Genomic DNA, 14,876 nt, shown 5'->3' with positions numbered 1-14,876 from the left:
TCTCAAAGTCTATAAAGCTGACCTACTCCCTCATCCTAGAAGAAGAAAAAAAAAGAGGTATTCATTTTCTTGTAAATTTAACTAAAACTGGGTGTGCTGGATAGCTTTAGTGTCAATTTGACACACCTAGGTTGAGGGAGCCTCAACTGGGGGATTGCCTCTATTGGACTGGCCTGTGGCCAAGTCTGAGGGGAATCTTCTTGATGAGTAATGTGGGAGGGCCCAGCCCACTGTGGGTGGTGCCACCCCTGGGCAGGTAGGCCTGTGTTGCATAAGAAAGCAGGCTGAGCAGGGGCCAAGGGAGCAAGCCAGTAAGCAGCATTCCTCCATGGCCTGTACTTTAGCTCCTGCCTCCAGTTTCCTGCCCTGAGTTCCTACCTTGGGCTCCCGGATGAACTGTGACCCCAGATATGTAAGATAAGTAAACCCTTTCCTCCCCAAGTTGGTAGTGGTCAGAATATTTTGTCACAGCAATGAAGAACAAACTAAGACACTGGGCATGGTGACAGACACCTTTAGTCCCAGCACTCCACTCAGGAGGCTGAGGCAGGCAGATCTCTGTGAGATTAAGAACAGCCTGGTCTCTATAGTGATTTCCAGGCCAGCTAGGACTACAGGGAGACCCTGTATGAAAAAAAAAAATAACTTAAGCTTTGGATATGTTACTGAAATATACAATTCTCTTGATAGGAAAAATCAAATAACATCCAGAATTTGTACAAGAGGACTGTTTGGTCAAAGAAAATGTTTATATCTCAATGAAAGTGGTTGTACAAGACCCAAAGTCCTTTACCTGCACTTCATAAGTTGTCACCTGAATATGCTCGCTGTAAAATGTGGAGTCATCTCATAACCCGTGATGGTGATGCTAAGTTAGCCTGTTAATTTCAATGCTTGTTCATTTTTGGGAGAATAATAGATGTCACTAAATATAGACTGTTTTTAAGATAATAGACCATCATAGATTTTATATCAATATTGATAGCTCCTAATAAATGAGTGGACATCCATTTTTTAAAGGAGCATCCCTAGTTTAGAAAGTCTCATTTCAGTAATCATCATAAAGCCGTATAAATTGTCACTAAGGCCTCATAGCTCAACGTTATCACAATTAAACAAGTTCATGGATTATCTGAAGTTTTAATTTTCACTGCTGTTTACATAAAGATATTACATAGCCTGAGAATATAAGTCAACAACTTAGGAAATACAATCAACTACAATCATTCTAAATGCCATTTACATGTGCTTTGATGCCAGCGCAGACTCATTTCTTTCTGTTCTCTGTACTCAATAAGTACATGCTAATTATAAGAAATGATAATCATTCAAAGGTTAAAGATGTATAGGCCAGACAGCATACTCAGACTATATCTTAATACTGACAAGTCCATTACTAGAATTGAAGTTGTTTTATGCAAGCCTAGTGATTTTAGAGCTGTTCTGTTTCCACAAGACATCTATCTTTTCAAAAGATCTATCAGCATCTTGGTGTTAGAAAAAGTTTGGTGTATCTCTTAGTGGATGAATACCAAAACCTCCAGCTAATCTAATAGATTCGGATTCTGAAATTAACTATACTTCCTTTCCATATGAACCAGATTATAAAGAGAAACTTTTCAGTTCTCCTTTCCTTTGCTTATTGTTATTCACTGATTTATGCTGATTGATTTTTAATGAAAACATTACATGTTAGGGCAGTTGTATGAGTATTTTTTTATTTCATGAATGCCAATGTTATGCTCAAATATGAAATAGAGAAATGAAATTTAGAATAAATGAGCAATACTAATTAGTTCATTGAGCTGGATTGTGAACCCAGGTCTGATACCCAAGTCCACATCCTCAGTCTGTAGAGATATTGATATTTTCTATAAGGCATTTTGCCATAGTCTTCACTGAATAAAATGATCTCGTCTGTCCTGTGGTTTATAGCTCTCATGGGATATTATGATTGTCAGAGTCCTAAGGATAAGCTTGAAAATGATTTCCCCAGTGCTTCCACACTTCTGGCCACTCTTTCTACAAGAGCAAATACTGAGAAATCTATCAAGACAGTCTGGATTTCCATATTCTGACATTGTACCAAATGCCCGTTTGCTCCACTCCTTCTGTGTGCCCGCTGGTGCCTCTCTGCCTCCTCTGTTGACCAACTGCCCAGTGTGGAGGTTTGAAGTGATCCTTGCCCTGCTTTCTTCTTAGAGCCTGAAAGAGTCACTCTTCTCCCAGCTCAACTCTCAGTTTCTACCTCCACAGTGACATCGTAAAGAGAGTTCAATGCAGTGCCCACTCTACCAGTCTAGTTGGATGGCCTCAGGCAAACTAAATTATCTTTCTCTGAGCTTCTACATATTTATTAATCAAATATCTAACTTCAGAAGTGGAGTTAGCTTCCTACATATAACAGTTGCACTGGAAGCCATATTACCACTACCCCGATGAAAGCCTCATCATCTCTTACAGTGCCATGTCTGGTATATAAAATGCACTTAGCCAACACCTAATGAAAGAACAAATGATTTTAGATAAGCACACAACAACTTATATGGTTAATTTAAGCACTATCTCCAAAAAAATTTCAAAGAACAGTACCTGTTGGGTTGTTCTTTAGAATAAACAGAAAAGGATGATCTGCTATAAATTGGGTTTGAGTCAAACTCATGATCACAGGGATGTTCACACCTATAAAATATATAAAACATCATTTAGACGTGTGCATTTAAGAAATCACTAAAGAAAATACATCCACAATAATTTTTCATAGACAAAAGGACTTTGAAGTAGCATCTTAAATGCAAAGTAATTTTCAATGAATTTAAAAATCAACATGCACAGACTAAATATTATATCATTCACAAATTAATTCTGACTTCACATTATGTTCAATGAGGAAGAACATGAGATACTAGATTCAATTTAGAGGAAGACATGAACACTGTCATATTTTAAATAGTAATTTCCAGTCTGCTGTTTACACTGTATTACTTGTCCTTAAAATGCTTCAGTTTTCAATTCCTGTCCAGATACGTTTGTTCTTCATTTCCACAATTCAGGCTTGAGAATCACATCTGAGTTCAAAAGTATTTATTTTGTACTTAACTTTCTAATACTATTCTGAGAACATGGAACTTCTAGGATTTGTGTTATAAAAGGTATGAGATTTTTATTATGAAACTGAGTAGAGATGTGCTCCCTTAAAAATCCTTTGTTATGATCATTTAAATCATGCTGGAAAGCATGACGTTTGTCAATAAGAAATGTGGGAAAATTCAAGTGTTCTTTTTAAGTTAAATATTTTGACTAGACTCAGGTATTTCTCTTAATTCACATTTGACTCATTGGGCTGGAGGCCTGACAGCCTCCATTTCTAACAAGTCCCCATGAGTTGCTGGACTCTGAACCACATTTGTAGTCTTGCTGGTCTTGTATAATTTTGCTGAGACATAGAATATAAAATCAACATGTATAGTCAACATTGAAAGACAATGAACTGTAACCTTCCTAGAATGACATAAAAGCCACTCTTCTAACAAGAATACCAGGATGGTCCCTGTAGCCCATATTACCAGGGACTATATGCTCATGTCTGAATTATTCGGATAAATCAGAAAAGTAAAGTCAATTCTTCCATCCTCATTTGCAATGAATACTTGCAATTTTATCGTTTTTGAACAATTACTGGGCACATCCTTCAAAGTCAGATCAAGATACCTGATGGTTCATGTTACTTTCCCTTAATGGCTGTTGCCTACCACTAGAGAATTCTGGACTCACAATGAGGGGCAGTGGGCAATAAACAAAATAGCTCTGAGCTTGAAATCAGGAAATCTGAGTTCAGTCAAAACTCTGTAAATTCACATCATGACCCTGGGCAAGTTATTTCTCACTGCTGGACCTTTTTCTTTGCTAATATAAAGGATCATTCATAACCTGCAAGAGCTCATCCAGTTATGTGTAAAAACAGGTGGCAATTGTGTGTTCATGAGTCAATAACCTCTCTACAAGCATTGTCCTAATTTCTCCAAGGATTGATACACTCCATCCCCTGAAATCTGTGTTTCTTGAGCACAGGAATGGAATGTCCTTTAGGAGATGACAGGATGGCAGCTCAGTATGCTGCACACAGATGTCACGATCTATTGGCATCATGAAGCACTACAAATTAATCAAGAAATAGCTAAGTGGATCTAATTTTAGGATATTTACCAGCAAAACATTTTAAATGACATGAATTTTAATACATTGATTAAAATCCAAGTAATATGGGAGAAGTAATAAAGATTTATGAGAGAGTCACTAAATTTTCTTACTCATTAACATCTGATTCTAAAGTTCTCCTCCAACTATTTTTCCAAGTATTATTTACAGGAAGCATAGATAATATTCAAAATACCATTTGTTCCAACAAGTGTAGCAGAGGACCTATTCTTAACCTTGAATGGACTCACAAATGACCTACTAAGTTCAGACCACTTGGATCTAACTGCGTAGGCCTGGAGCCAGGCCTGCAATTCTGCATTTCTAACAAGCTTTCACATGAAACCCTTGCTACTGTCTGTGGTGCCCAGGGCAGGCTGTAAGTCACAATGCTGGGCTTTTTTTTTTAATCCTTGGATGTATATTGGAATTATTACTTAGGGAAATTTAAGAAAATTCTAGAGCTTGGATCTTACCAACAGAGATACTGATTCTATTTTTTTAAGTTTATCTTGAGCAAAGAATTTGTTAAAAAACATCCCAAGTGATTCTAATATACAGCTAAGTTTTAGAATCATTGCCACTGAAATAATAGCAAGAATCAAATTAGAACAGTGAGTAGTAACTTGGTATACTAGGAGAATAAAATTAGAGGTAAAACTGAGCATTCTTAAACAATAAGGATTTCATATTTGAGCCCTGAAGTTTTCTCCCCATATCCTATCTAACTGGAATTTATTCTGATTTGCAGATGAACAAATAATAATAGACCGGGCACAAGTCCTAATCACATCCTTTCTCGTTTGTGTCACACCTAACCTAAAAGACGTTCGAACAACTTAGAGAAGCGCAGTCTTGCCGCTACGAAGGATAGGGGAAAACAGAGGTCAGAGAGAAGAAGAACAACCCTAACCCTTCCTCCTCCACATCTCACTGCATCTTGCTTGTCAGGAAATTATTTGTTTTACCTGTTGATGTTGCAATTTCACTGCCATCTTCATTAATCTCAAAGAGAACGTTTTGCATGACTTGGGAAATATACACTTCATCTGAGTCTGATGGAAACAGGAAGGAGTATTTAATGTTTAAAATCATAGCCATTTCATTTGGTCCTGAATTAATTGCATTTACAAATGCACAGGAACAGAAATCAGACAAATGAACTCTTGACAATTTAAGCAGTTTTCTGGAGATAACAGTGTTTAGGTTTAAGTCTGCCATTCATGAAATAGAAAGGTCAGGTTTGCTCTGGCATAAAAGGTAAAGACAGAAATGTATAATCCTCAGATCAGATATCCCACTAAGTGGTATTTGAATGGACAGAAAGCATTTTCCCCTTCACTGTGATCTACAGACAGAATGAAAGCTTTCAAATTTTGAGATAATCCTAACCCTGTGTATTCAACGTGAAAGGCAACTTGTCTTTAAAATTCCACATTCAGCTTTTATCTGCGTTTAAAACAAAATTTACTTCCCTTCAAGACTGTCAAGGCTATAAAAGTGTATCATCTGTTACAAAAATCACTTTAGAACTATGCTTTAAAAGCCTGATAAAATTTTCAGTATAGAAGCATCTTCCAACATTTTACTCTGGTATACACACAAGCTGAGAGCTCCCCCTCCTCTCAGAACTGATGTAAGTGTGAAATATTTTCTGCATCATGACCTGTAAGGATAATCTTGAGAAGTCAAGTCATGAGTCAGACCTCATGTCAAGCAGCTTTGCAGAGCCAGATAGATTTGACTATCTTTTTCAGAGTCAGTAGATACATACTCTAGAAAACTGCCTGGCACATGGGTGGCTTACTACACTTACTATAAATCCTATTCAAATAAGCCAATCAATGGACATGAGTGTGCCCAGTGACAAAACCTGCAAAATGGGGAAGCCACAGTGTCAGGGTGAATTATCCAAAATAAAGTATAGGTCTGGTGAGATGGTGCAGCAGTTAAGAGCACTGGCTACTTTTGAAGAAGATCCAGGTTCAAATACCAGCACCCACACGGTGGCTAACAACCATCTGTAACTCCAGTATCAGGGGAGCTGATGCTCTCTCTGTCATCTGCCTCTGTGGGTATTGCATGACATGGGTACACTTACATGCAGACAATAAACTCATACACATAAAATAAAAATAAATAAATTTTAAAAATACTTACTAAACAAATTCTACCAGAATTGCCTCAATAAAACAGTATTCGCTAATAAAGCATATAGCTAATGACCTAAGTGTACATGCAGGTTGGGAGGGAGTGAAAATGGTCACCCAACTTAGCAGTGGCACTAATTCAAATGGTCCCCTGAACATTAGACTGAGCTGCTTGGTCTTGTTTATGCCAGTTCACTTCAGATAAGGCTTGTCATGAGGAAAATAAGGGTATCTGAGATATAACAGTACAACAAGGGATAAGAGTTAAATGATTTCACTGCTTTCTGGACCTTTGTAGTAATCATTTCCTATGCATCTCCGTAAATGTTCCAAGTCTACTGCTGTTAAATTAAGAGGTCTAGGAAATGTCTACAGCTTTTCTAGATGTTCAAGTAAAATTAAAAATGTATTTTTAATTTTAAGGTGTGTGTGTGTGTGTGTGTGTGTGTGTGTGTGTGTGTGTGTGTGTGTGTGTGTGTGTGTGTGTGGTGCACACACACATAGATTTAGGTACTGCAGAAGTCAGAAAAAGGCAGCAGATCCCCTGCAGCTGAAGTTACAGGCAGTTGTGAGCCACCTTACATGGGTGCTGGGAACCAAACTCAAATCTTCTGCAAAAGCCATAAGTGCTTTTAACCACTGAGCCATCCCTCTGCCTTTTCAAGTAAATTTTAGTGTTAAATAAAAAAATCAACTTTACTGAATAGGTACTATGTGCTAGATGAAAAGATGGCCTGTACACATTCTTCTATTTTTCCCCAAAGTTATTAAGATGTATGATCTCACTTAGATTACAAAGCTGAGACTCTAAAAGATTGTGTTTTACTGCATATGATATAGGAAATGATAACACAGTCAAATGTGAATTCCAAAATTCCAAAAGAAACTCTATAAAATATTATACTCAATACTTGTGAGCTATGTGTGTGGAAGATATCACCTATTTCTTATAGATGGTCCATAGCTCATAGTAGACTAATGCACATTAGCTTTTGGTGGATTTCTTTTATACAGATAATAAACAAGCAAGCAGATACTTTGAATTAGTTAAGAATCACCCCCCAAAGGCTCATGTTCTGGGCACTAGGTCCTCAACTGGTCATAGGACTTAGAAAATGGGAGTGAACTGAAGGAAGTAGGTCACGGGGGTTGTATTTTTGGGGGACCTTGTTTCTACCCCTCTCTATGCTTCTTGTCTTCAATGAGGTTAAGAAGTTCCTCTACCACCATGATGTTCTGCCCAAGCACAAGAGCCCAACAACCATGGACTGAAATTAAGACCTTAAATAAATAAATCTTTCCTCCTTTAGCCTGTTTATGTCAGATATTTGGTCACAGCTCTGAAAACTAATACTGCCTGAAGTTCACTATGCTCCTACGTACCAGCTGTAGTTCTGGAATTGGGTGTCTGTTTTAGCCAATGAGGTAGGACCAAAATAGTTAACAATAACTCAAATAGGTAAACCAAGGGGAGAGAAGCAGAAAATAATAAACATTTATTCTCTGCTTGGGGTTATTCTTTGGCACAAATTCTTTTTCATGAAAGTGTTTTCATAAATCATCATGTAAAAGATTAATAGAAGTTACAACTTGCTTAGATTTGAAGAACGAATAGCTATCAAGTCTAACATGTACTGAGTGAGCTTCCTAAGGCTAGAAAAAAAAAGTTTAAAAGGAAGAATTGCTCTAAAATGGCTGGGTTTCGTAGGGATTAGCAGAGGTGGCTGTGCTCCAAGGCACACTAAATAGCATCTTGTTGACATGTTTAATGGTGACTCTCATTGCAGGAACTATAGAAATGATCAAGAAGTCAGATCCAGTTGTTACTATGAGACCAAGTGGCTGCATGATATGTGAAGGTGAGAATGAATGAGTAGCTGTGACCACTGGCTGTGAAGGTGATAGCGAGCGTCTATGATGCTGTGCATCTCACTCACTGCCTCCTCCCAGAAAGCTCATCTGTTCTACCCACTTATCCACACCACTGTAGAGTGAATAGATTGATCAATACTCCTTCAATGTTTATACATTTACATATGTGTCTACAAAACACTTTTTACAGTATGTTATGTGGTGCTACAAAACACAAAAGGGCAAGCTTCTAGCATCAAGGCAATTTTCATAGCAGAGAAGACAGAGTGCTTAGAAGGGTAACTTGTAATATGTATGGCCCTCTTCCTTTCCTTCTTTAGTAATTATTTTCCAACTAGCAGGATGTGCCGAGGCCATAAGAATTAAAAGAGTGCCTGGCATACCTGTGGAGGTGAGCAACTCAATGAGGTGAAATTCCCCAAGTGCATGTTAGCACTAACATTCCATCTCCATTTGTTGTCAGCTGGAAGGCCTCTGCAGTGACACTGCTCATGGTAGCCTCATAGATTTCCAATCATGTTCACAATACAAAGCTTAGGGATCCTACTTTGTGCACATTAATCTTACCAAATTAACATTTGCAAATTAGTTGTCCACCAGAGTTTTATTAGCCCTGCTTAGATGACAGATGCAGGTTGTAATTTACATTATTCATAAAGAAACACAAACAGGGTAGAAATAGAAGCCCATATAATACTTCTAATTACGTGAATTTATTTTAAGTACGGTGACTTTTATTAAAAGTGTGATAACTCTGACCAAAGAAGCTTCTTGGGGCAGATGAAGATTAATACTGAGAACTACAGCTGGTCCATGTGCAAAGAATAAGAGTTAGCAGAAGGCTCATCACTAAATGGAACACCTACATCACACCCTCTTTTCCCAAAGTTCAAGGATCATTGCAGAAGAGCAGCCAAAAGGATGATCCAGAGGTGGCAGATGTCTACAAATAAACAGTGCTTTCTGGACACCACAGGGTAGTCGGGAACCCATAGCACTTGTGACAGAGTGCATAAGGCAGACCTAAGCCCAAGTCAGACAAAAACCCAGCATGGAAGGGGGAGATTGGTAAAAAGCCCCTGCCCTAGCTGAGGATCTATTGGCAACTGATGGTTGCTCAGAGAGGGAGAGTCATTATTCTTTACTGGTGCGATGCTTGGTAGGTTGACCAGACTCCAAGGGATAAACTCATACCCCGAGCATTTGGGGAACACATATTAGACTCCATGAGCCTTTAAAGAAAATAGAGGACATGAAGCCTCAACAGGGAGGCAGGGGCATTGATAAGGTGAAAGAGGAGAGAGGAGAGGGTGTCTGAATATGATAAAATATATTGTGTGAATTTCTTGAATAATCAATGAAAATACTTTAAAAATATAACAGTCTTTCTGTAAGAAACAGTATATTTTAGAATGAAATGGAGTTCGTTTCTGAGGGTTCAAAACTCAATTTTGTGTCTTACAGGGCTTATACTGAGTTCAATATTGTATAACTGTATTGATTCAACAGCAAACCTAGAAATTTTATAGCCGCTTTTGAAGGAGCTGTGTCTTTATTCTGGAAACTGTTATTGGGCATGTTAAAGCTGTAATGATATGCTTCTTCTGAAAATAATAATAATATCAAATATATATATATAATTGAATTAATTTCACTTAATGTATATATAACAGCCAATAAAGAACTATAGTGACAATGCTTCTCTAACTTTATGATTTTCATTAAGGAAAATTTCTTACATGCAAAAAAAGAGCGCATATTTATAGATACATTGCTCGGTCCAAGCATGATATTTATTCACCATGTATGTGCATGCTAAGACTGAATACTCTCATAGTTCTAATATCACCTAGGTAATATATTACCAACAAAACAAATCAACATAACAATATAAAAATTAGTTCTCAGCATACCTGTTATTCCAGAAAGGTCACAGCCACCACTAAAAATCTCAGTTACATTCAACGAAAACAAAGCTTCCTTGAAGTCTATTTTTTGTTCTATTTTAAATCTGTTTTTAGAAGGTTAAGAAAACAAAGCCTTAAAACATTATATATATTTGATGTGAAGTGCTTTCTTAATAAAAACATACCATTTTATATAAAATGTGCAGCTTGGAAAAGATTATATTGTAAGAAATCTCTTGCTTTCATGAGCCCAATTACATTTTCGAACACTACATCATTTTCAGCCATTTCTACCAATTGGCTACATGTTGCTAATAACTTGCTTCATAGAGATATTGTTGGTGGGAATGATGAACGGAATACTCTGTTTTTTGAAGTAACGATTACCCAGCTAAACTAATTCTTTGTCACTTGGTATATTTGTAAAGGATACATGATGCTTCCTTTTAGCAACTCTGCGTACTCAAGATTTTTGCTGTTACAATCATGTCTCTACAATGGTAGACACACTATGAACAGGATTCAGCTGCCAGCAGCCCTGGCAGAAGTTTGTTGGCTACTGATGTTCAGAAAGTCGTTTGTCACCTACCATCGATCCTGCTTATTCTCCCATGTGATGCAACTCTTGGATGTTTATGGACTCTGATAATACCTTTTATATTCTTAGTTAATTAAAAATTGTATTTTTTACCATTTTAAAAAAATTTTAATAGCTACATGATTAGAGGAAACATTTCATTACAGCATTAACATATTCAGTAACACACTCCAGAGCAAGAGTCCATCTCTTTCACAAGCGGTTGTAAGTTTCTAGGCTCACAGTTGAATTAATAGTTATACAATATTGAACTCAGTATAAGCCTTGTAAGACATAAAATTGAATGAGTTTTTAACCTTTCAAAAAGATCTCCATTTCATTTTAGAATAAATTGTTCCTTGCAGAAAGGCTTATTGTTTTTGCTACTAACACTGAGATGTTGGCTCATGCATCTCTAATCTGTGTCTATTACTAGTTGTAATCGGTTGCACTTGGATCCTTGGCGCCTGTGTATGTCTATAAAGTCATCGGGTAGATTTCAGTGGTGATGTTTATCACTTCTACTAATTAACATGGCATAAACTTCCATGCTTCCTCCTCAAATACAACACATTTTTTAAAATTTTGTTGATTTGTGTGTGTGTGTGTGTGTGTGTGTGTGTATGTATCACACAGAACATCCCAAACCATCTTATCCTCCCATAGCATCCCTCCCCTCACTAGAGTCCTTATACTCTGATATCCCTGCTACTGTCTGCTGTGTTGCTGGCACTCCCAGCCGTTCCCCACTACTTGTCCATCTGGTGAATCTAGTCAGCCTATCTAGAGGTCTTTGTTTTAGGAAGGTCAGCTGTTCCTCATCTAGCAGCAATCAGTTGTCAACATTCCTTTAGATAAGATTGGGTTGGTCTGGATGCAAAGGATCAGGAAGCAGTGGTGGTTCCCCAGGTGTCTGGGGCACCAAGACAAGGAATGGGACAGGACCCAGACTGGGAGGAGAGAGGGGTGGGGGAGATGGGAGGGTGAATGAGGCTGGGGGAGTCAAGGTTCGGAGGGCGCAATCAACTTAACCGAGAGAGAGGCCTGCGGGTCGGAGAGAGCAAAATTGTATTTATTTTTGTGTATATGAGTTTATTGCCTGTATGTATATAGGTGCACTATGTGTGTGCAATGCTCATGGCGGCCAGAAGAGGGTGTCAGATCTCCTGGAACTGGAATTATGGATGGTTGTTAGCTGCCATGTGGGTGCTGGGAGCCAAACCTGGGTCCTCTGCAAGAGCAGCCAGTGCTCTTTAATCACTGAGCCATCTCTCCAGTTCTCCTAATACCTTCTTATGGAAACTGTAAATGGGTAAATATTGGAAGATAACTGTGTTCCTATCAAGGAAAGAAACAATAAGAACTATGTAGGAAGAAAACTGTGCACTGCTTTCAATGTAGGGCCATAAATTAAGACTCCAGCATTCAGCTCAAATCCATGTTCCTCATATATGAAGAAAGAACATAACTTGATAGTCTCAAACACTCACTTGAGCATAGATCTTCTATGATTCCAAGACAAATATTAATCACTGAATCTCATGTTCTCATTTAAATAAAGGGGAAAAGAATTAGCATATTTTTATTTCATATATGCTTAGAGCATCAGTTTTCATTTTTAAAAAAGATCACAAACTTTGTTTACAAGGAAAAAAGAAAGATGTAGCATTCCTAAACACAAAATGTAAGTTTCCTCCATCAGGGACGCTCCCAGGCAACTCCCAACTCAAGTGATTTTTCTAGATGCTTCTAGCATTTGCCCCTGACACACAGAATCCTTCTAACAACTAAGCTCACATTTGGGACTAGAAATTAAATGGGTAATAAGTCTACTTCGATCACTGTTTTAATTGCCAAATACTGATCAAGTTTCATAGTTGTAATTCTTAAAAATAATGAATAGTCTTCAGCAGTGGGCTTGAATTATTTCCTGATAAAATAGTGTTTGGAAAGTTGTTGAAGCATCCTGAAACCTAGGCAACAGGGATTGTGGAGAACATGCAGGTTAAAAATATCCTGATAATGAGAATATCTCATTTTATGCTATTTTCAACATCTGCCTTAAAACTTCTTACTGAAAAGGATAAAATTTCAATATGATGATTTTGGAAGTGTTCTCTGTTTATGATACTCTTTCTAAAATATTTTATTTTTTATTTTTATTTTATGTGTATATACGTATTGCCTGCATGTAGGTAAGTGCACCCACGTCCCGCAAGACTAGCAGAGGACAGAAGAGACTGTCAGATACCCTGGAACTGGAGTTACGGACAGTTATTAGCTGCCATGTGGGTGCTGGGATTTGAACCCAGGTCTTCTGCAAGAATAGTCAGTGTCCTTAACCGCTGAGCCATCTCTCCAGCCCCCTATTTATGATACTCTTTAAACAAAATGACAATAAAGGTGGAAAATGTGTGTTCTAATAATATACCTACTATTTTTAGGATAATAGTCCAACAATTTCAGGATAATGACAATACTGAAAGACTTATTACAATGTCTAATAATGCATAATTATCACTGGAAAGTCATTTAAATAATAGTACTGCTCATAGTATGGTCCAATGAAACCTAAAGCAATTAGAATGCATTCAGCTATTTAATAAAATCTAGGGCCAATTTCTAATTGCCCATAATTACTGCAACCATAAGTAGGGTGGTGTGGAGTAGCACTTCCATGTTTAAGCACTTAATATAGATCAGAGTTCTTAATGTTCACAAAAGCTCTAAGAAGTCAGCATTTTATTACCACTGACATGCCAGAAAGTAGATTTCCAAGCTCAAGGTCAAGATGGGTAGTTGAGCTATGATTTAAACACAGGTTCACTGGAATCAAAGCTGGTACTGACTCCCCCTGCCTTCTAATCAAAATATAATTACAAACCATTGTCTCAATCAATATGTATAATGTTCCCTTCCACAGTGCATGAGTCATTACTTATCAGAGGGTGACTCATCTTCCCTTTACCTTGACCCTAAACTAAAAGGAAAAAAGAGTAGCAGCTAAAGGTAAAAGAATTAGCAATAGGGAGCTGGCTATGTAAAGGTAAATTAAACAACAAAATAGCCTATGACAATATCTATTGCTTTTAGGATAGAATTTACTCCTATCTGAAACATTGTATGTGAACATGTCTACATAGGTAAAAGATGAAGAAAATAAAATAAAACTATGTGAATTTCTGTGCTGGGAGACACCCACTTCTGGTTTCCAGACAGTATTGTGGATTGATTACTGTGTGAGAGAGACTCTAGATAGGCTCACGAGACTCCAGTGGATGAACTTAAACTGAGGGACATCTGACTCAAATTTCAGTCTATAGGCCTTAACATATATGACGGAATACATGAAATCTGGTGGGGAGATATGGGTGGTACAGAGTGGGAGGGGGTATGAAGATGATTAAGATTTTTTTTATGAAATGCACAAAAATTCAAAAAAAAATTTATACAAAAAAACCCATTCTCTCTTTACACTGAAGTTGTTGTTAAAGGGGAAAAAATAAATTCTCCTTGATCTCTCCCTATGAGCCCTTATACTATTATCTGAAGCTCCGTTTTATTCCTGATGGACTTGAGCCAATCCTGGATTACTTGTAGGTGAAATTAACCAATGCAAATCTATAGAAACATAGCATTTAGAATCAAAATGTAAATGCAGGGACCTGGGAGAGGCCTCACTGGTAAAGCACTTACTGCACAAGCCTGAGGTCCTGAGTTGGATCCCCAGAATCTGTGTAAAGGTTGGCACACACATAGAATGTTTTTACCCTGGCACTCCAGTGCTGAGATGAGAGGCAAAAGCAAAGGTAGACCAGCTAGCTTGGCAAGTGCATCAGCAAACAACGAGATTCTTAAACAAGGTGGAAGGAAAGACTGACACCTGAGGTTGTCTTCTAATTTCCATACATATGAATACACACACACACACACACACACACACACACACACATACACACACAATTTTGGAAGTTTTCTCTTTTTTTATTTTATGTGTGTGAATGTATTGCCTGCATGTATGTACACCCATGTCATGCAAGCCTTCAGAGGCCAGAAGAGAACATCGGATCCCCTGGAACTGGAGTTATGGACAACAGTTGTTAGCTGCCATGTGGTTGCTGAGAACTGAACCCAGGTTCTCTGGAAGAGCAGCCAGGAATCTTAATCACTGAG

General features: G+C 37.8%; 1 protein-coding gene across 1 annotated transcript in view; it reads right to left on the bottom strand.

Annotated features, from left to right (window-relative positions):
- Window positions 1-2,578: 2,578 nt before the first annotated feature.
- The window catches only part of Serpini2 (serpin family I member 2), a 27,309-nt gene continuing 15,011 nt past the window's right edge, over window positions 2,579-14,876 (bottom strand). Inside the window, exons 5-7 of the mRNA XM_008830139.2 lie at window positions 10,133-10,230; window positions 5,166-5,252; window positions 2,579-2,682 (exon numbers count right to left, since the gene is read on the bottom strand). Of these exons, the coding sequence (XP_008828361.1) occupies window positions 2,579-2,682; window positions 5,166-5,252; window positions 10,133-10,230 (289 nt within the window). The remainder of the gene's footprint in view (window positions 2,683-5,165; window positions 5,253-10,132; window positions 10,231-14,876) is intronic.

Source organism: Nannospalax galili, unplaced genomic scaffold, assembly GCF_000622305.1.
Source record: "Nannospalax galili isolate Female #2095 unplaced genomic scaffold, S.galili_v1.0 scaffold33, whole genome shotgun sequence".
In the NCBI taxonomy this organism is placed as follows: domain Eukaryota; kingdom Metazoa; phylum Chordata; class Mammalia; order Rodentia; family Spalacidae; genus Nannospalax; species Nannospalax galili.
Note: the sequence above shows the minus strand (reverse complement) of the source record. Positions and strands in the feature narration are given on the sequence as shown.